A 22177-nucleotide genomic window follows, 5' to 3' on the forward strand; every position below is an offset into this window, starting at 1 on the left:
ATTTTGGAATAATTACCTTTGGTACTAAATGTATATTATCTGCTCAGTTAGGAAAGAGATTGGAGGGAATTCAGAAATCAATAGTAATAAAGTAAACAGAGAGAATGGAATCCATTTCCTTTCTTAGAATTTATTTGGATCCACTCTCCTAAAGATGGGGACCCTGTCTAATGGACGTTGGACAGAGGACCACAAATAAACTCCACTGGGACCAGCTCTTCTTTAAGAATTGATCTGATATTTCAGTAAATATCCTCCTGTTGGAATATGAAAATGAAGGTCTTTAATGACCCCAGGAAAGCTTTGGCTTCTGTTTACAAAATTGATTTTGGTTTCTCTTTCAATGTTTATATGTCTACAACTGGGTGTGCCTCCTTTATGCCCAGCCTCTCTCTGGCCTTCATAAAACTATTTTTGACAGAGGATTGATGCTGGAGTCACTGATGTCATGCAAACTACAGTGTCATTGTCCAAAGGGAAATAAATCCAGGGCCCCATACTGCGGACTATGAAAGAAGCTCTCTATAAAGTTTCCGCATTGGTGTCATCATGAGGAAAGAGAATTTAATACTCAGATGTGGGACAAGTCTGTAGCACCTCTCCTTCAGCACAAACGTGAGAGAGTGAGTTTACCTTGCTCAGACCTCTAAATATTCTGGCAGGCTAATGAAACAGAGAATTGGCATGCCCAGCCTCCCTTGTTGACATTCTAAATCCCACAGCCAAGAAAATATTCCTGCCATGTAAAGGAAACTCATAACTGCTGTTATTCAGTGTGTGTTTATCTCCCTCGTATAATGCCGTTGTTTTGTTTTCTCCGAATCCTAAACTGTGGGAGCATATTGACTTATGTCACAACTAATGGCATTACTAGCAGGTGTACTGGACCCCCATGTTCACACTGTTTCCTACTGAGGGTGGTTTTCATTGTACAGTGGTTGGTCTGGGGTTCAAATGACCTGATTTGGTGCCTTCAATACCAAAACGCAACGTCAGGGCTCTGGTGAGTCAAAGATCTCTTTTCTGTGTTCATGGAATTGCAGGTAGAGATGATTTCAGAATCTTGGCCAAGGGAACACAGTCAGATTCTGAATTTATTTCAAAAGCAAAATCAGGCTTGAAAAAATGCCATTGTGTATTTTGGGATCTTCCTGATGGTTTCTAATATTTTCATGACAATGTTTTTAGAAGTTCAGTAGAGCCCAGATCGTTCCCCATGCAATGAGAACTTAAGCATGCTTAAATCTTTTACCAAGTCTAATTATAAATGTTTGTATCATCAGAGTCACAATCTCACACCTGTCTAATTTACACACTCAGTAAGAGATACAGCTGGTGTATTTCTCCCGCAAGAGGCTTGCTGCCCCTGGCATAGAGCGGCTATCCATCTCAGGTCTCTTCCGCAGGGACTTGCCAGCCTGTGGGGAGCAAACTTACAAGAGTCCTTGGGGGCATCCCTCCACCCCTGCTAAAGTCTTTCTGCTTTGGAGAGAGAAAGAAAAGTGGAACTTTCAAATAGGCCCAATATTTCAGGAGAGAAATGTGCAATTGGTTTTTCTACCCCTCTCCCTTCTCATTATACCATCCTTTTACATCCACGAAACTCTGTTTGCAAGTCTTGTCTTCCCTCCATAGGCACATGTGAAGCCTGCTTAACTGGTATTCCGAGGGCAGAATGGCATCATTTGTGATTCCCTTGCAGTCGTCTCAGAGCAGTGACGGGAGGATGTCAGTTCTGCAAGGACAGCATTGCTCGCTGTTCTCCGCTCAGCCCCAAAATGCTCGTTTGCTTGTGAAGACGAGGGCTTAATGTGCTCCCTTCTTCTCTCCTGTCCGCTCCACATTCCTGCTGAATCTCACTGTCCTCTAGGCACAGCCCTGAGAGCCCAGCCTTTCAACAAACCAGAAAGAGGAAGACGTTCTGTGAAAATGGGGCATTAATGGTTTGTGAATCCGAAGATAGTTAACTGATGTGTGCATTCAATTAAGATAAGGGTTTTTTTTTTTTCAGTTAAAAGACTCCCCAGGAAGAGAGGCTTTATTCTCATTTCTGGGGTCTGAGCAGTTAATGAAGGAAGCATATCAGAATTCTACCCATGTTACCCAGAGCTGCCTCAAGATTCCATACAATTTTCAAGTTACTTGATTAAGGAAAACTTGTCAGGTGAGATTAAACAAGGTGGCAGGTGATAATGGAGAAGTGGGTGTCATTTCTCATCTTTCTTATGGGTGACATTGCCACCATACAGCTCACAGAAAATGGTTTTTGGCTTACGCATGATCCAGTTTGGAAAATTTCCCTTTTTAAACTTATGTGTTACTGGAGTCAAGTCTCTATATAGCATGTGTGGATATGTATTTGTATTTTCAAGTTGAAACTGGATAGTTTTTTTTTTTTTCTGGAGACATCTTTTATTGTTTGTTTTCTTTTATGTTGCCTGAAGGGAAATAGAACATCATCTCTCCCAATGTATTAGTTAAACGCTTCTGCAGGGGCAGTCCAGAGTAAAGGGTGAATAAGCAGGTGGGCACTGGAGACAGACGGCCTGAGTATGAATCCTGGTCCTCAGGGACTTCCGTTAGCTGTAAAAACAGTGATGATAACAATACAGACTTCATATGGATGGCTGTGACTTCATGATATATAATATAGTGCTGAGCACAGTCTCTGGTACATTCCAATTGTGCACCAGTTACTGTGGGCTACAATTATCACATTTTCATTACAAGAATTTAGTCCAAGTCAGAGCACATCGTCTTTAATCCCAGGGTTTTTGTTTTGTTTTGTTTTGTTTTTGTTTTTGTTTTTGTTTTTTTGTTTTGCAAAACAGACTTTAGGAGAGATTGGTAATGGCTTAAAAAGAAAATGTGGACACTTCGCTGACATGCTCCATGATACTTTCAGGATCCTGGGAGCCTTCATTGGTCTTCCTTGTAGTTAGTGTTCATTTGATAAAATGGCAGGGCCAACTAGGTTTGAAACAGACTGCAGTTCTAGGAGACGGATCTTGTGATGAAGATGTTGCTGTCTGAAGGGCAGGTTTGATGTCCTTCTCCATAGGTGTGTTTCAGTCACACTTCTTTTCTCTCACCCCAGGTTAACAGCCTCTGTTTTCTCATCTGTGAAATAGGAATATCTTCCTCTTGGGGTGTTGAAGAAAAAAAAAATAAGTTAACAAAAGTAGAATGCCAGCTACCACTTCTCAATATATGATACTTTTTATTTTAAATCAAGCTTACGTGGAGTACTGATGCAGGGGACCTAGGATGGAATGGGTTCCAACATTTGCTTTTTCATTCCGAGTCAACCGTTAACTGGCTGTTTGATCTTGCATTGACCACTTAGGGTCTCCAAGCTTGGGTTGTGTTTGCTGGAAAAGAAGGGATCTTTGCAGCACTAAAGTTCTGAAGTTGATTGAATGGATGTGCCCCTCTCCCAACCGTATCAAGATCAAGTTGTTAATTCCAGAGTTAGAAAGGAGACTTAGAGGAATATATTCTTACTGAAAAGTTGTTTCAGTAGCTTTTGAAAAATGCAATCCAGTATGTTTGATTTTGTTCTTAAAGGGTCACAGTGCCTATTGTCCCAATGTAATCATAAAAATTTTCCATCTGGGAATAGGTCAGTGGTTTATTAAGCTTAGTCTCTGCCCCTGCAGATATGTCCCAACCCTCTGAAAGACCCAGCAAACAATATCTGACACGGTGGCCTCAGGCAAAGTGAATTCCACAGATGGAGTTAAATATGTATTTTCATTTCCTTTAAATTTGCCAGCCTCCAATAGGGGCAGACAGATTGTAGAGAGAGAATATGGAAGGAAGCTCACTTCTTTTTCCTTGTTCCCATTTTTCATTTTAAGAGGCTCCATTATACCCATCAATTTAGAGAGAATTGGTAGATTCAGTTTGGAGAATTTCAGTCTCTACTTCCACTTTGAAAGAAGAGAAGGTCCAGGGGATCAGAGCAGGAATGGTGTTTTGTTGAAACACAAGATGACATTTCTGAAGACTGACAAGCCTGGTGTGGGTCTGTGTCCACTTGAAAAAGTAGACTTGTTACAAGTGGTTTGTGTGGCCATGAGGCCTACTTTGGGGAATGTCTCTGAATTCAGTGATGATTTAGTCTCTGGGCTTAGTCCTTCTTCCTCTCCACCCACAGTCAATTTGCCCTCCAAAAAGCCATCCCCATTCCTAACCAACCATCAGTGTATAGCTTATTTCCATGCAAGTTTCTGCCCTTGAGAATTTAACCTATCAAAGTCACTTCTATTAGTAAAAATTGTCCACTATTGCTCTATCAGCAGACTAATGCTATTCTCCAACAGCATACTGTCATAAAGCCTATTCATGATGCACATATCTTAGAAGAACCATTTGTAGCTCTTAGAAGGGCTAAGCAGAGATATTAACTAAATGTCTTCCCAAGAGCTGGAAATAACCAAAAGCCATACTTGCTAATGGAAACATTAATGATATCCTTAAATATGGACTGTGCCGTACCATCCTTAAGAGTTCTTGGCATAACTTAGAATAAACCTCTCTCCCACCCCCTACACCCACCTGCCCTTGGTATTCCATGTGGATTAGGGAAATCTTCAAGCACTTGGGATGAGAATGTAAAAGATCGCAACCTAAAAGTGGAGGAGTCTGTTTATGTTAGTGGCCCACCAGAGCGCTTGCCCACAGATCATCAGCAATAGCCAGCGTTTCCTTTACCTCCTGGACAGTGTGGTCCATGTTCCAGTTAGACCCCCACTTCCTTCTTTTTCCTCTCCTATTTAGAAAACAAATCCTACCTGCATGGTGATTACTCTCTGATGCAGTTTCTAGATCCCTTCTCTTTGGGACCTAAATTCAAATAAGAATCTGAGAGGCTTTGGGTCAATAATTTGGTGACTGCTCCATTCTCTTTAACTCTTAAGAGTTGACATAGGCTTAAAAAAAAAAAGGAGTTGGCATAGGCTTTTAAACAGAGACTCAGTAAAGATATACAACACAGTCTTCTGCGTACCTGGCTTAGGTGGGTGGGTTCAAGACTTTTCCTTTCTGAGGGTCAGAACCAGTGTCAAATTTATAGCAAACCCACTTATGATGCTTGCTGCTCCCTTTGGTTTTTATCGTCACAGTAGGTTTAACCTGACCAAGAAGTAATTACACCATTATATTTTATGTGGTGCTTTATTACTTGCTTTTCAAAATTGGTTTCCAGCATCTCACGAGCTAATAGCAACAAATGTGTGATTGTACACACTCCGTCGGGAGACATGGGGTTATTGCGGAAGTGGCCACATACCCATTGCCCACACAATAACTGTTACTCCAAAACAAGTGAATTGCTTAACTAAACATTTATTGATTGTAGGTCGTCAGGGACCAATATTAAGACCACCAGCATCCAAGGGAGATTAAATTCTGGTTACATATACAGATATATTTTGTCAATATTTGGGTCAAGGAGGCCCATTCCTCTGTGGTTTACAAGTCCTAATCTAGGGTGGGTTAGAAGCAGTAGAACCTCACTGTGGTGACCAGTGAGTGACCAACTTGGTTCCATCCACTTTTTAAAAGACAGGTGTCAAAATTGGGGGCAGAAAAAAAAATAAGAGCCATGGAAATCCCCTCATCCTCACCCTCCCCCCATACTAACAGGAATTGATCAAATCTGAAGGTGAATTTGGCATCATAACTTTTGCCTCAGGACATCTGGAATTCTACACTATTCTTAGACCTGAGTGGACTCTACTCTGTCTTCTGCCTCTCGTGATTAGCTAAGCTTCATTTGGGCAGATAGGTTTGTCAACAACCCTTACTCTCTTTGTGTGCTCAGATCTTTGTTTGGGGATTGTTGAGAAAACTAGAGCCTCTGGATTAAGGTATCCATGAGTCTCCTGAAGTTGTATTTGCCACCTACACTAATGATCTTGGAATGGTCTACTTTGACAGTTTCTCCTCAGACATCTCCTGGTTGATTACTCAGCTATACTAAATGGTGTGGACAACCCCTTTCACTTTAAGCCCCACATTTGATTTCAGTTCCATTATTCGCTCTTGGTATTCCTTCTACTGTTTTGACCTGCCTTTGTCCTTCTGCCTCTGAATCTTTTTCTAACTATTCCTTAACTGTTAGCGTTTACTGTAGCACTGTGTGTGTCCCTGGTTCTATTCTCACACCAGTAGTTTCAGCTGTTACCTACATCTTGACATTACCTATAACCTCAGCTCCATCCTTGATCTTTTATCTGAGCTTTAGTCCTTTGTTTCCAAATGCCTACTAAAGATTTCTACGTGGATGTCCTATTGGCACCTAAAAAGCATGTTTGAAATTGAACTCATGGTTTTTCCCTTTCATATGTAATTTTCTCCTTGCATTCTTTATCTTGTTGAGTGGCTACTCTAGCCACTCAGATAAATTAGAAATGTCAGTCATTCTCTGTCCTTTATTATTCCTCACGCCTAATATGTTACTGAAGTCATGTGCATTCTATTCTAAAATACCTCTGAAATCTACCTTTTCTGAATGACCACATCATCATTAGGTGGTCATTCATTTTCCATTGGATTATTCCAAAGTACTGACTTTAAATCCATCTTTCACTGGACTCCTATGGTTATGTCTTTGAAATACAGATGCAATTGTGTTACTCTTATGATATGGAAAACCTGAAATATCTCCTTGTTGCCTACCAGATAAAATCTTCTATGGCCCCCAAGGCCAATACTATTACTCACGGTTCCTCAGTACTCTGCTCCCAGTGTATAAGCTATGCTCTCCCAAAACTGGGTTATCCAACCTTATGAGAACACATCGTGTCCTTTTATAGCTCTGTGCCTTTGCTCATGTTGTTCCTTTTGCCTGGGATGCTTTTCCCACTCGTTTTTGTAGAAAAATTCTATTTATCCTTATACATCTGGCTCAAATATGACTTCTTTGGTAAATGTGTCCCTGACTCCACTACAGAGAATTATTTTTTCCTTCTTCTGTGCCGATTACATACAGGCCTGGTTCCCCACTGGATTATGCACTCCTCAAGGGTACATCGTGTTGCCTAGAAGAGTTTTTCCAACGGAATCGTCCCTAGCTGGGGATGCACAGGAAATTTGACCTGCGTTGTAATTCTCTTTCTTTTTATCTTCTTAATCATACAACCTTATATACAGCAAGAATCCAATTTTATTGAATTAAACAATGTAACATATCCCAAGTCTGGGAAAGAATCCCATCTTAATTAGGTGTTTCTTACCTTTTTTTGTTCCCATCTGGTCACAGGATTTATGTTGTTTTAAAACAGTTGTGTCCTATTCCAGGTAGAGCTCTATTTTAGAGTAATATCTGAGAATTAGAGGTGGTGGCAGTCTTTGAACTATAATTTCAAATTAGTATAAGTGGGGGAAGAAAGTTGAACCCCAGGGACAAGTGAAATATACTTGATGTTCTCCTAGAATACTGCATCTTATTTATCACACTGTTTTTGAAGTCTGTTTGTATCTTTTTGCACCCCTAGATTCTGGAGTTCCTTGAGAGTGGGGAATACATAAATAGTCTAATTAATCCTGTGTTCCCCACATCTGCCCCTATTTCTAGTACATGGCACGTATTCTATTAATAGTAATAATAACTGCCTTTGAGTATTTATTATGTGCTTAGCATATGTACAAATAGCACCACATCAAATCTTCCCTTTATAGATAAGGAAGACTTAAAGACAGTAAGTGGCTTTTCTAAAGGGCACATTACTGGTCAGTGAGGTAGCCTGGATGCAAATCTAGCTGTGTTCACTCCAAAAGGGTTGGAACAACGGGAAGAAGAGTGTGCTGTTAGAGAAATGGAAGTCAAATGAAGTCTGGAGTAGGTGACAAAGGTTTCTACGGGATATATGTTAAGACAAAGGAAAGGACTAGAACATATTGCAGATCGGAAGGGATACAGGGAGCAAGAAAAGAATAGGAAAAGTCCTGGAGGCCAAAATTTTAAAGTTCTGGAGGCTTCTTTGTTGTCCTGACTTGTCTGATCTAGCAAAGAGGTTAAGAGCAGGGCTTCGGAGTCAGACTGCCTGGGTTTGAATCCCTGGTTTTTCACTCCTCAGTTCTGTGGACTTGGGCAAGCTCCTTAACTCCTGTGAGTCTCAGTTTCCTTCTCTGTGCAATGGGAATAACGAGTTATTTGCTTCAGGGTTGTGATAAAGATTAGATAGGTTAATCCATGTAAAGTCCTTGGCACTTAGTAAATTCTTAGGAGGTGTTTAGCTGATGTTGCTGTTATAATAATTATTATTAGAAGAAAAGACACACATAGATGGATACAATTGATCCTTTTATCTTAGCATTACAGGGGTGCCATGGGATATTTTAAATTTGAGAGAAACAGGTAACACGAAGTCTGTTGGATACCACACAAATTACTAGTTCAAGATAATACATATCTTAACATTGGATCGCACTGCATTTCTTTTGATGGTGTCGTGGCTTTGCAAAGCTGAGTTACCAGCAACTACTGGGATCAGAAGGAAGTCTCATGTAAACATTAATGCAGAAGAGAAAAGAGGGTGGTAGTATACAATCTTATTCCAAGATTTGAGAGGTTATGCAGTGCTCAACAGGAACGCATGTATCCCATTAGAAAGTAGTTGTGATTATCTTAGAATGAAAGAAAAATATTACTATATTATTTTTTCCTCCAATTTCTTTGTTTTTTGGTTTTTTTTTTCAAATGGCTACTATGTTATTAGGACATAAATATTAGGCTGTTTGGACCTAAGTAGTTAATAAACGGAGCTGTTGGGCATTTCTTTTTGCTTACAGGCACTGTGAAAAGATTGCTGAGCTGCCCAAGGTACTGTAAATGGAGAAAATTTGAACATCTTTGGAGTAGATAATGAATAAAGATACAATGAGAATGTGTGTTAAGGCTAAAAAGAAAAGGGTTCTGACTCCTGTTCAGGTAGAGGAGAATTTCTGGCTGATTCTAAAGCTAATGATACACAGCAATAATAATCGTATAGGTGGCTCAATACTGAAAAGGGTTGACTTCATTTATTTTATATCAAGATGCCATTTAGTTGGAGGTTAGGCTGATAATAATGTCTAGGCTTATCTGCAAAGCCACTGTAGTTCTCTACATAACATACTTGTTAGGAGTGCTCTTTGCCTTATTAAAATATTACCAAATAATTAGTTAATCCTCTAATCCCCAATCCCAGTTACAAGTACTTTCCTGTCTTATTAGTGGAATTAATGGATTATTTGGAGTCATTTTTATCTCACTTTTCTTGGGACTTTTTTCCCCCTCTCAATCTGTCTACAGAGTCCTGCTATAATAACTTCATTATCCAGCTCTTCTGAAACCTGTCTACTGGTTTAGAGGAAACAGCTCTGTGAACAGTGGGAGTAGTTTTTCGAGTTGTCTCATAAAACCGTGATATTAACAATCACAAGTAGGACCTCAGCCCAGAACTCTGTGCTTGGTTAACGCGGGGCTCAGCGAAGGGTTTCTTCGCTTTGGAGTCTGGACTTGGTGCTGTTCCCTGCTGAGAGCCATAAGTTACTGGTAGCTTGTTCTAGGAGAGTAATAAGTATTGTTGTTTAGCAGTTGTGTTGTTGAAATTCAGCTCCGCTGTGTCTGACAGTATTTATCTAAAATACTTTCCCTGGTGCGTGTTCAAGTTCCAGTAAACCGTGTCTTATTGTGCGACCTTTTCATTTTCCAGTGAAAAGGGATCAGCTCGTCAGATAAAAGCTACAAGCCAGAGTACAGGAAAAATGCGTGCTCAGAAAATCCAAGCATGATTGAAAACAAGATGTGTTAAATCAATGCGGTTTATCGCCTGCCTATTCCCGGCAATTGCTGTTCTAAGCTCATTCTGAACACACACTGGATGATAAAAGTACGGTGTCAAGCAGTCGTTGGGGTGGGAACGCAAAGAAACATGTTTATCAGACAGGCTGGGTGATTTTACCCCCTCGATAACAGTTATTGTCAAAATTCTTTGGGAAAAAATCTGAAGAACAATTATAGAAGGAATATTACTCTTGTTATATCAGAATATATGCCAGTGGGGAAGAAAATTATGGATTTATCCTTAAATGCTAAGAAAGACGGACTGTGTTGGCTTTCAACATTTAAACACCGTCATCCATTACACAGTGAAAATCATCCTTCTCTTCTAGTTCAAATGAGCAGATCTGGCTTTGAGACCTAATCATAAATGATGCAATTTTTTTTTTTTAATTCTAAAGTGAAAAAGATGGAAAGGCCAGAAAAAAAAAATCATGAAGATCTTTAAGCTTCTTTTTGCTGGAGGGATTTAATTTTAGTTTTAAACTTGTATCAAATTTGGAAATCTAAATTAAGGCTCCTGAAAGGCCAAGCTGTTCGGATCACATCATATGCAATAACAGGGGCAACTTTTCTCATCAACTTTATGTATGTTCCCCTACTTCCCGCTTTAGATAGAGTGTAACCCTCCAGGGCAAGAAAGGGGTCTGTTTATGAAGAGATGCTCCACTTCTGCCAGTGACTTCTCACCAAGGATCGTCTAGAAAATACCAATCGGTTGTGATAGGAAATAAGTGGGTTTAATGTAGCTCAACAGGGTTCTGTGTTCTCTTTTCCCCCAAAGACAAATCAGCCTTTGAGAGCCCAACTCAGACCTGACAGAAAACAGAGTTTCTTGATCATTTGTGAGGAAAGTTCAAAATACCAGGGTGACCTCCCCCCAAAAGGTCTGTGCTTATTGATGGTGAGCTTTAAGTAAAGAAGGCAGGCTGAGTGGCTTGTTCTCCTGCACGAAGTCAGGAGTCTGGGCACCAGGATTCTTCCTCAGGGTGAGTCTCTGTTTCACAGATACTTAATGAAAAAGAAGCCATTTAATCAATGTGTGAACAGAACTTGTCAATATGTTGCAAATTGGGATTCATCAGTATTAAAATAAAGAGCCCTCCTGGAAGAGTAAGTAAAGCAGTGAGGATTTTGTTCTGATTTATACAAAGCCAGCACGGTCTGTGCCTCAGTTTCTCACCTTAGAATTGAGAGTAATGATTTTTGATATGTGTGTGACAGCATATTGAAGGAATCACTGAGATAATGTCTATTAAGCACTTGATATTACTGGGAAAAGAGTCTTATATGACCTCAGGTATAAATTGACACCTCAACAAGTAATCTTTATGATTGTTAATATTTATTAAAAATCTTCAGAGGTCCTTATAACTTAGAGAATACATGAGTTTTAGGATGCAAAAATCTTAAAAATTAGTTTTAACACATCAAAGTATAAATTGGTATACATTTGGTAAAGGATACTTAGGAAGCATAGGTATCAAAAGACTTGAAATATGCATATTCTTTTATCCAAGAATTTCTCCTGAGTGTTGTTCATTATAGCACTTCTTAAATCTGAAAATTTGGTGGCGGGGGGGAAGCATACATCCTCATTAACAGGGGATTTGTTACAGAAATTATGGCCATCTATATAATGCAGTATGTTACGACCCTTAAAAAGAATGAGGTGGCTATAAATATGTATATAACCTATATTTATATAAAACAGTATTGTGAAAATGTCTGAAAGAAAGCATATATACTAATATAAATAATGATTATATATGAATAGGGGTATTACATGGCTTTTTTCCTCTTTGTGTTTCTTTTGTGTTTTTTTATACAATAAGAATGTATTCATTTTAGATTTAGAGAAACAGTAAAATTGTTTCCATTTTAAAAAACAAAAGCAAGTCACTCTTAACTTTTTTCCTGCTCTTGATTGCTTTTGCTTCTGGAAGCGTTATTAATTTCCAAATGTACATGGGTTCTTTGTATTCCAACTGACAGTCCTCATGGTCTTCCCTCTCTTTCTCCAAGAGCCCCTGTGCTCCAACATCCTGGGCTCCGATCCTCTTTCCAGATCACTTTCTCTCTCCGGTCTGTGCCTTGCATGCTCCCCCGGGCTCCACCCCTTGTAAAGAGGACTTAGTCACACAGGCCACCTGGTACTGCTGACTGCACCTTAGGTAGAGAGAGGTAGTAATTCCTTCACTTGATTTTTGAATCTCAAAGTTGTTGCCACACATCCAGAAGTTTGAAGACTACAAATAAGAAGTCAGGGCACTGTTCAAATCCAGTTTAGAAATTTTCCTTTGGCTTCTTATGTTGGTAAATTCTGCCCATGTTAGCTTCATTCTGGCACCCTTCTGGTTCAGTGACAGCCTTCTGCAGTTCAACGAGCCTCTTCCCAAACCTCTCCTGAGCCTCACTGGCTCCTGAGGCAGGGCCCTGGGGTGTACAAGCATTTCACACTGGAAGCAGGGCTCCACTTGCAAGGGATTTGGTTTTAGGTTTCTAAGGGAATGCATCCCAGAATACCGTTCACGCACTAAACATCTAGGAAGATAATGAAATATCCAAGTGGCTGGAAATGCAACAAATTTCTCCATTAACCATATTTCTGGCTCTTGTTTAGGCTTGTGGTTGATTTTTCGGTTTATATATTTTAAAGTCAGTCTTAAAGATAGGTTTGTGAAGATAACTTGCTGTTTTATTGTTTACCTCTGGTTGTTAATTTAGTGACTGAGGGAAAAATGGGGTCATTATGGAACGAAAAGGCTCGCCTAACACATATGTAATAACTCTCATGCCCAGAATGGATCTGCCTTGAAGGGAAATGCTCCGCTGTTACTCCTTTAGTTCAAATATAGAGTAGTCACCAGGGAAGCTTGGAGACCCAGGTGCTGGTTTTATCATTGCCTCTGCTATGAGGTTTTATTTATTACTTGGCATAGAGTCTAGATATTTGTTTGGACATTAAATGGCAATAGAATATAAATATTACCTTCCTAATATCTGCATTTCTTTTTATTTCCAGTCAAAATGACATCATGTCACACAACCATTAAAAAAAGGAAATTAAAACCCCAGAAATATGTTAAAGCGCTGCAGTGAGTTGCTGAGCTATAAAAACAGGGGAACTCTGCTCGCTAACATTGGAATGGCACCGAAAGCGCTTTTCCTGCGCTATTTGGGAACACAGCTCTCCAGCCCCTCATTTCCATTGTTTCCAGGAATATGTGTTCGAGAAGTTAAAGAGGATGGAGGAGTGATTTCTCTAAAAAGAAACTCTGAAAAGAGAAAAATCCATTTTCATAACTGAGAATGCATCCTTCTTGACTACATGATTTTAATTTGCAAATAAATCCCCTTAAAGAGAATTTCCTTATTTGATGTGTTTGTGAAGTGGATTAAAAAAAAAAAAAAGACTAAAGGCTTGGAAAGGCCACAAATGGCATATATACTTAGCTAGGATTTACGCATTACTAGATGTTTTGAATGGATTTTATACTCTTTTCATTAGTATTAGTGCATAAAATCGCGTCGTATTATTTTAAATGTTCTTTGCATATAGCATGTCATGTTGCATGGACTTTTGGATGCTGCAAACAATAGTTTTGTATAACCAGAAAGCTGTTCTGTCCTGACCAGGACCTCAGTTGAAGCCCAGAAAAGGGCTCTGCCTAGATTGGTGCTGCATAGAAAGTTACTGGTTTCCTTTGGGGGAGTCTGAGATTATGAGATTGAGAAAGTACCCAAAGCCCTGATAAGCAATTCCAACATAAGGCCAGATCTAGGGGTTTGATTTTTTTTTAAGATTTATTTATTTATTTTAGAGAGAGAGAGTGGGCGAGAGCATGCACGGGAGCGTGCCAGGGAGGGGAAAGGAAAGGGATAGAGGGAAGGGGCAGAGAATCTTAAGCAGACACCCGGCTGAGTGCAGAGCCCAACGTGGGGCTCAACCTCAGGGTTCTGAGATCATGACCTGAGCTGAAATCAAGAGTTGGATGCTTAACTGACTGAGCCACCCAGGCACCCCTGATTTTTTTAACCACTTAATTAGCTTTTACTCTTTGAAAAGTAATGAGTTGGATGTCCCTGAAATGCCAATATATCATTTATATATATATGCCCATGCATATATCACCTGCTTTCTACCAACTTCCACTCCCCAGTAACATACAGCTATGAGGGAGAGGACTCTCAGCTGATACATCTGCCCTGCAAGCTTGCTTCCCTGTGTAGAAACATTTGCTCTTGGTTTCTGTGCATTTGTAGGAAAGTTCCAGACTTACTGTAGCATATGTACACAGCTCTGTGGGGTCCAACTGAGCTTACTCAGCTAACATGTATCTATCTCCAAGTTTAAACAGGACAGTGGAAAACATCTTGAATTCAAATGTCTGTGGCTCCTCAATACTCTGATTGCCCTTAAATCCATGTGTCCTATGAAGTGTAGTGTGACCCTAGGGAAGGCTTCCTACAAAATGGGAGCAGAGGTGGTGACCCACCATCTAAGCCTCAGGAAGGCAAGAGGGTACACTTCTGAATGTAAGGAAGCTGCGTTCCAACTCTACAGAGTAATTCATCCCTCTTCTGGGGTTGGATTACATATACCTTTCAGGAAGTTTCTTTTCCAGGGCTTTTGGTGTTGTGACACAAAACAGTTAATTCCTACAAATGCCATCTGGACACATGGTAAGCACTAAAAATGATGATTGAATCAATGGAGAATTTACTATCTTGTGGAATTTTTCAAATGCCTACATGGCTCCCATTCTATTCTGATGATTTAAAAATTGGGCCTTTTTAAATTTGGGATTACAGATTTTTCTAAAGCTCTGAGCTTCCCTTATTGTGCTACTGTCCCTGCCTGGTTTAGGATGACACCCTTTGCAGCCCTTTCCAGACTGTGGCCTAGGTGTTTGGAAGAAGAGTCACATAATGCTCTCTCAACCTTACATTCCTTTTGTAGTTTATAGCTTCATCCGTTTTTTTCTTTTTTCAACCTGAGATGCTCATGCTTCTTTATTTGTGGTTAATTATGCTCAATTAAGTTTTTTTCTTTCTCTACTAGATTCTCGGAATTGTCCCAAGTTTTAAGGGGAAAAATTGATTAGTCCCATTTCTACTGGTGCCCCCTGAGCCCTGTGCTTGAATACAATGAGGTCACTTTGTTGAAGGATTAACTTTATATTACATTCTTGCAGAGTAGACGTATGTCCCTAAGGTACGACTACCCCCACTGATGAAATAAATATACCATTCTTTATGATTCCTCCTCGTTACCCTCTCTGTTGATTTTCAGAGAGTTTATGAATAGTCACATATTTATACAACTGGCCAAAAGTATACTACTTATTTTTCTTATGGTCTGTAATAACCTATGCAAGGTTATTAAAGGGTATACAGACCCCTTTTAAGGCATAGTTTCTTATGTCATTACTTTATACAAGGAGGTCAAATTCCATCTCAGCAACAATCTCTTGCTCTTAACCTTTCCCTCCGATTATAAAAGTAATATATGTTCATTGTGGAAAACTCAGAGAATACACAACACAAAGAAAAGGAAGAAAAGCACTTTAAGATCCACTTTTTTAGAAATAACTACTGTTAAGCAGTTTATACACAGACACTTTTTTATTCTATGTATGTTCATTTTCTAAAAAGTAACCATATTATACATATGTTCTTGTAATCTGCTTGTTAACCTAGCAATATATTATAAGTCAGTAAATATCCGCCCCCCCATGGTATTGCTTTTGAGGACTGCATCATATTCCATTCCATGGGTATGCCATGATTTAACCATCCTGCTCCCTAGACATTTCATCTGTTTTCGGTTTTTTTCTTTTTTGTTTTTTAAGTAACAGTTTTTATCAGATGGACCTTCTCACTCAGGGATCAGTTTTTGTCCTCTAGTCAAAGCAATCAGAGAAACCATCAGACACCTTTGAATTGAAGACAATAAGCTTTGTCTTGCATATTTTTTGTGCTATCTTTGTCTACAGCACTGGACCATGCCGTTGTATTATTCAATACCTGAATTAGGGGCAGGTTAATGTATTTAAAAGTATGAGTGTAGAGCAGATCATAAAGGCATGGGAAATAAATTAAAAGCCTTTGTCTTACTATCTGAAATATTTCCCCTCACATAGTATACTCCCATACAGTGGATGCTTATTTTCCTTTGAATAATGGGTTTAATATATCTAACTCAATTACTCTTTGTGGCAGCAGAATGATTTCTCCTCAGCTCTTTAGCTATTAGTTCCATATAGATATTTGAATTGGTTCTTTTAATTGCAGATAATAGTGTTGGTCATTCTGCTGTGAGTTGGCTGGATGGACAGAGAAACACATCCTCCCCCCATACGTCACACAGTCATTCATTTAACAACCATGGGTTTCTTGACACAGTAGGAATTAATTCAATATGCAAACAATCAAAGGAGCAGGTCAACAATTCAAGTTTTATTGGTGGCTTAGACTGAAAAATAAAACTAAGAATTAGAATTTTCAGGATGCTGAATTATGTCTCCAGATATTAAAATGATACATTTAATTGTCTAAAGCTATTTTTATGGTTAGACATCTTTGATGGCAATTAGTATTATGGGTGGGGGATGGATGTGATACATAACTTAAACTTGGGTGCCCATTCCTGTCCCTTTCATGCATTTCTTGATTAAATACTGTGGGTTTTACGAGTAACAGCTTCCCTGCATAGAGTTCTATGGCTTTTTCTCTACACATCTAATTTGAAAAAAGAATTCTTCTCAAGGGTTTAGAAAGTAATTCATAAAATGGGAGGAATAATAAATATTGTGCCTTAACTCATATACTAGTATAGATAGAGAGATTTGGTACACCTGGGTATAATTTTAGTTAATTTCCACAAGAGACAGGTTGAAAGTTTACTGTTTAGAAGCGGGGGAAGGGGGGACAAGATGTCTAAATCTCATATTTGCAAAAATGATTACATTGTCTTAAATGAAAATGCTACTCTCTTAGCAACTTCAATAAGCATTGCATTTGGGAAAATATCTTTTCAATAAAAAGTTACCTGAAGTTCACTCCAACTTAGAAAATATATAAGTGAGGAAAAAGTACTCACTCTGATTTATGTGTCTTTTGGTGGTGTAATTATTGGCTTTTTACTCACCTGTGTAAAACAATGTACTTTTGTAAATGGATTTCTGGCCACTTTACGCAGCTTTTTTTTTTTTTTTCCATTTTTTTTTTCCTTACATAAAAAGTAAGCACTGTCAATCAAGGAATTTTAAGGTTTATTTCCTCTTTAGAAATGATTGATAGCCTTTTAGATTTACAAGTTGACAAGTTAAAGGGTTCTATTGGTATAATTATGTACTAAATTCACAGTCTTTCAATTTAAATGTCCTTTTAAAACCACAAGATTATCATACCTGTATTTTGAAAAGTGGGCCAGTCAGTTTGGGTTGGTATACAAATTGCTTCCATTAGCCTTGGGACCTATTTGAATTTAATACAGTTTTTTAAAGTTAGTAGTAGTATGAATCTTACTTTTAAAATTTAGGTTAATGGAAATGCATTTTAAGTAAAGCATGTAGCAACTTGTTTTCTAATGTATAGCTAAATGTCAGAACTACAAAGACTTTTTACTCGGTATGGGAGAAAAAATGTGGTTGAAAACATTAGTTACACTAAAAAAGAAAAGAAGAAAAACACCCACTCACCCACCCATCTCTTACTTAAAGGATATTGGGGGATGTGGGTAGAGGACAGAGCTGCCATCTTTTCCTGGTCAGATGAGGAAGGCTGAAGATATTTTGTATCTTGGGAAGAAATTTTGAAAATTATAGACCAGAGTCCACTTCGTATCACATTTAATTTAAGGCTGCTTTGGAAGAGAGTGTAGGCAGTATGGGTACAGTAAGGCCCATTGTCTCCAAATATTATTACAGGTTTGCTCTTCTAGTCTTTTTAAGAATTTTTCTTGGAGACCCAGCTGCTCTAAGCTAGTGCTCCACAGAGGCTGGTCTTCTTCCTGAAATAATATTGATGTTGGTGAATGAGTCTGTCATTTTAGATGTGAGGGTGTTGTATCAAGGGTATTTTCAACACCTATCAACTTGCAGACTCTATCCAAGGGTAGACTCAGCTTTCTATGCCGAGAAGATCCTGTCTCCCTGCCTCTCACCACATTCTTGCGGGCTTAATGGCCATAGAGGCACTGAGATATATCTGCTGAGGTCTACTAGACATTTCTCAGTTAAGCAAGTACTTGTCATTCTCCTGCTGTTTATAATCTATAGACACGCTCAGACAAGCCCTTGAGTGTTTTGACCTGAGCTTCTAACTAGTGAATCCTAAAACTTCACATCAGATGCCATTTTAGTTTCTGTTTTTGATTATGTAAGGAATATAGAATTTGGCCAGAAGAACAGAGTCTGGGGCCTGCTATTAATGTTCTTTTGAGTGAGTCCCTGCCCACCATGGTAAATAGCACAAGTAGATGGTGGAAATGTTCAACAAGGGGATGGTGCATCTGATCATCTCATGCTCGACTTCAAAAGTATAAATTAAAATTTGGACTTCCAGTTATTTCCACACCATCAGTGTTATGGTCTGTTTTATTTCCTGAAATTGTTCTAATCGTGTGACTTCTTCATTGCAGCGCTCAACGAACCCACCATCGATTATGGTTTTCAGAGGTTACAGAAGGTCATTCCTCGGCACCCTGGCGACCCTGAGCGTTTGCCAAAGGTCAGGATACCTCTTTTTTTGGGTTTTAGTCTCTGGATACTTGGGCTTAAGCAATGAGCAGAAAACTTTGCTATTGATAAAAATTAGTTCATAGATTAACAACTCAATATTTGTGTGCTTTGTGTGCGTGGTACTCTAAGGTAAACAATACCAAAAGTAGCAAGCATTTATGTGCCAGGTAGTGTTATACTTATTTTTACATATATTATGTCATTTCTTCCTTTCAAAAACCCTCTAAGGTTGGTACTGTTACCTTTATTTTAGAGAAGAAAATAATCAAGCAAAGACAGGTTAAATCATTTGCCCAAGGTCACATAGCATGTAAATTGCTAAACTGAGCTTCAAACCTATACAGCCTGGCTCCAAAGTCCAGGTTATTAATCACTGCATCACACCAACTCTCAAGAGGAAAAAGAACACTGCCTTTCTACTATGTGAGGATTTATACTTATCCCCGGTGCAGCTAGAGCTCAAAAGAAACATATTGGCAGATCTTGCAACTGGACAAATAAGACAGAGCCTCTTACCACCAGAGACATCCTACTTAACTGGAAATACGGTACAAACACGTGCGAAATTAAACCAAAATTCAGGACAGAGTGATACCCGTCATGCAGCAGTGCGTTGTTAGTTGCCAACACAGAAGGTAGGAAGTTTACATGTATTGACTTCTCTTCTGTACCTGTTGGCAGTGTTGGCAGTGCCCCATCTCTGTGTCCGAGGACCGTGGGCCTTGTGGCAGAGAGCTCATCATACATGACCAATGACAATGGGAAGTGTTAGGTACATTTAAGGTACAACCCAAGTTCTGCGAGGACTCACAGTAGAGAAGAGTTAAATGCCAAAGAAGTTCAAAGTACAGAATTAGTGAGACTACCATTCACCATTTACTGACAGTAAAATGAAGTTTCATTTACTACATAAATGAAAACGATTATAAATTAAATGAGTAGATGAGGGGTGCTCTCCTTGCCAGAGTAAGGCTAGAGATACGTCCTTTCTAAGTCTGTTTCTCTGCATAAAACACTTACAAAAATGAAGTTGGCATTCCTAGCTCAGCAGACTTCTTTGGGGGATCAGTTTATCATCACATCCTCCCTGCGAGCCTGGTGCCCTGGACAGCAGAGCCACCTGTGATAATAGGCCTTTCCCAGGAGAAGGGTGTCCCCCGACCTGACGCAGAGATGAGAGGAGCCAGTAGGGGAGGGGAGGACACTACCTGACCAGAGAGAAGAACTGTGACCAACAAGAGCGGCTCTTCTCTGCCCAGACCTGGGGCTAGAACCACACAGCCTTCAGTCTCAACCTTCAGCTTCCCAGCGCAGCCTTCTGCCCAGTGCTGTTCACCTCAGGAAAAACTCACTGCAGAGGAAGAAATCATATGATGTGTCAGTCTGTTCATATCCTTGTCTTTGAAGTGGGCCTCCATTCTACACATCCTTCTCTTTTACCCTGACTTAATCTTGGGGAGCAATTAAATAATCTAATAGTAATAGTGAACAGCAATCTCTGTCTCGAGTGTAGATGTGCCTTGGAGAGATTTACTTTTAAGTTCCCCTGTCCAGCAAGAGCCTAACTCCCATGCCTTTCCTGTGGGGCTGTAACTGGTCATTTCATAGTGCAGTGATGTAAGTGACACGTGTTCACCCCACGGTCAGTGCCTTAGGTGCCTCAGTGGTGGAAAGAAGGCATGGCCACAATGCCAGATTTTTCTTATTTTCCATTTAGGGACTTTACATTTGGCATTTCATGTCTCTAGAATCTGCTAAAGGGACTTGAGAATCAGATGGGCACGTGTGAGACTCAGAGCAAGGGCACTTACTAGCTGTGTAACTGGTGTCAGAATTACTTTTTTCCCTCCAAGATTCTGTACCTCTCTGTGCCTAAGTTTCCTTCTTTATCAAATGGAGATGGGAATGTTTTCTACCTTTTCTGACCGTTATTTTAAAAACCACTTATTGAGCACTCAACAAAAGGTAGCTACAATTATTTGCCAGTTGAGCGGCGTTGTTGCTTCGGAGGGCTCTTCCGTCCAATCTCTGCAGAGCAGGAAATCTAGTCGTGTGAGCAGTTGCACGGGTGATTTATCTTCTGTGCCTCAGTTTCTTCATCTATAAAGTAGGGACAGTAATCGTGCTGACTTCATGGGGATCACATAAGGATACAAAGAGGTACTCCTGCAGGTGCCCTCCAGCACTGTTCTCTGGCTCACCGTTGCCTCTCAGTAAATATTGATCAAAAAACAGAAGATAAATCTGGCTTAAAGGTTGAGGTCTAAAGAAGTCAGGAAGTACTTTTCTTATTCATAAAGAAGAAAAAGAAACAGGAATATAAGGCTGGGTTTCATGTACTTTTAAAAAGACATTTTTACAGTCGCACATCACATTCAGAAAGGGTGAGCAAACAGCACGGGTACGTGTCACTTCATCCCCGGTGGCCCGATGGTGGAATTCCCAGTCCTCTTTTCCTGGGTTTGGGAGGAGTCATCAGGACACAATGGATTTGTGTGTTAAGGAAACACTCGGCCGCCTGCATCTAGCCACCGGACTGCGCAAGGGCTCTGGCTGGAGCCCACCCCAGGAAGCTCTCTGTGTGACTCAGATCAGAGGGGCTGTCCTCCTGGCTCCGAATGTTAAGGTGGAGTGAGAGTTCAAGAGCAGGGTCAGGAAGTGGCGGATGGAGCCAGCTTGAGGTATTCCTGTGCGCTTGGGAGATTTATACTCCTGCTGTCCATTGTTAGAGGGATAAAAATGGGCTCTGCCTTTCTTAGAATCATGGTCAGTGTTTGTCAAACAGGAGAGTCAGTGAGCCATGGACCACACACCTTAAAAAACAAACTGCACTTTATTAAACCCATGTGTTTGTGAATAGACAAAGCTAGATTCATACAACCACCCACATATTCTGTCAAATGAAACTGCTCCAAAGCCCAAGCAGACGGCTTTCCATAATAATATGCCTTTGTCTACCGGCTCGTGCTTTTTCAAAGAACTTGTGCATGCTTTGTTTTCTTGGAGCCCGTCTTATGAGAGAAGTCGAGAAAGCAGACATCATTCCCATTTACCAAATGAGAAATCAGGAGCAAGCTGGATCCTTCTCTGTAAATCATGCTGTCCCTGAAAGTCACCAATAGTGATAGTGGCCGTATGCACAAATTTCAAATACTGTAATTATCCTAAGCCCGGGTGTGTTCTGGTTTCCTTTTTCATCTGCACAGGGAGAAGGGTGGGCTACAATTTTAAATGGATGCATTCTGTTCTGTTTCATTCGGACTCGCCTCCCTCTCTGGAGCCTGGCAGGAGGGAGAGGAACATGTGATGGACTTTGGGGTGAAGGTTGACTCTGCGGCTAGTGTAGAGGTGAGGGGTTGGGGACTGCGGTCAGTCAGAGACTGTGAGACGCTGGCCTGCATGATGCATTCCAGAAACACTGGGCCTGGAGTTCTCTCTGTTTTGAAGGCCAGAGGTGTCTCCATCCCCTTCCAGTTGACTACAAGTTGTCTTCCCGAGTGGTCAGTCAGCAGGAGCACCGAGGCGGGCAGAGTGGGCAGGGCCTTGCGGCCTTGCGTGTGTTGGCGCTGGGTCCCAGGGCGCAGGTGGTGCTCCGTCA

At 40.1% G+C, this 22177-nt stretch overlaps 1 protein-coding gene across 4 annotated transcripts in view; it reads left to right on the forward strand.

The window, feature by feature from the left end:
* The window catches only part of EBF1 (EBF transcription factor 1), a 393384-nt gene that overhangs the window by 340506 nt on the left and 30701 nt on the right, over positions 1-22177 (forward strand). For all 4 annotated transcript variants that reach the window (XM_025867126.2, XM_025867125.2, XM_073890484.1 and 1 more), the window contains exon 11: positions 18480-18568. In XM_025867126.2, coding sequence (XP_025722911.1) covers positions 18480-18568 — 89 coding nt within the window. The remainder of the gene's footprint in view (positions 1-18479; positions 18569-22177) is intronic.

Source organism: Callorhinus ursinus, unplaced genomic scaffold, assembly GCF_003265705.2.
Source record: "Callorhinus ursinus isolate GAN/ISIS: 27379988/994484 unplaced genomic scaffold, GSC_fseal_2.0 scaffold3, whole genome shotgun sequence".
In the NCBI taxonomy this organism is placed as follows: domain Eukaryota; kingdom Metazoa; phylum Chordata; class Mammalia; order Carnivora; family Otariidae; genus Callorhinus; species Callorhinus ursinus.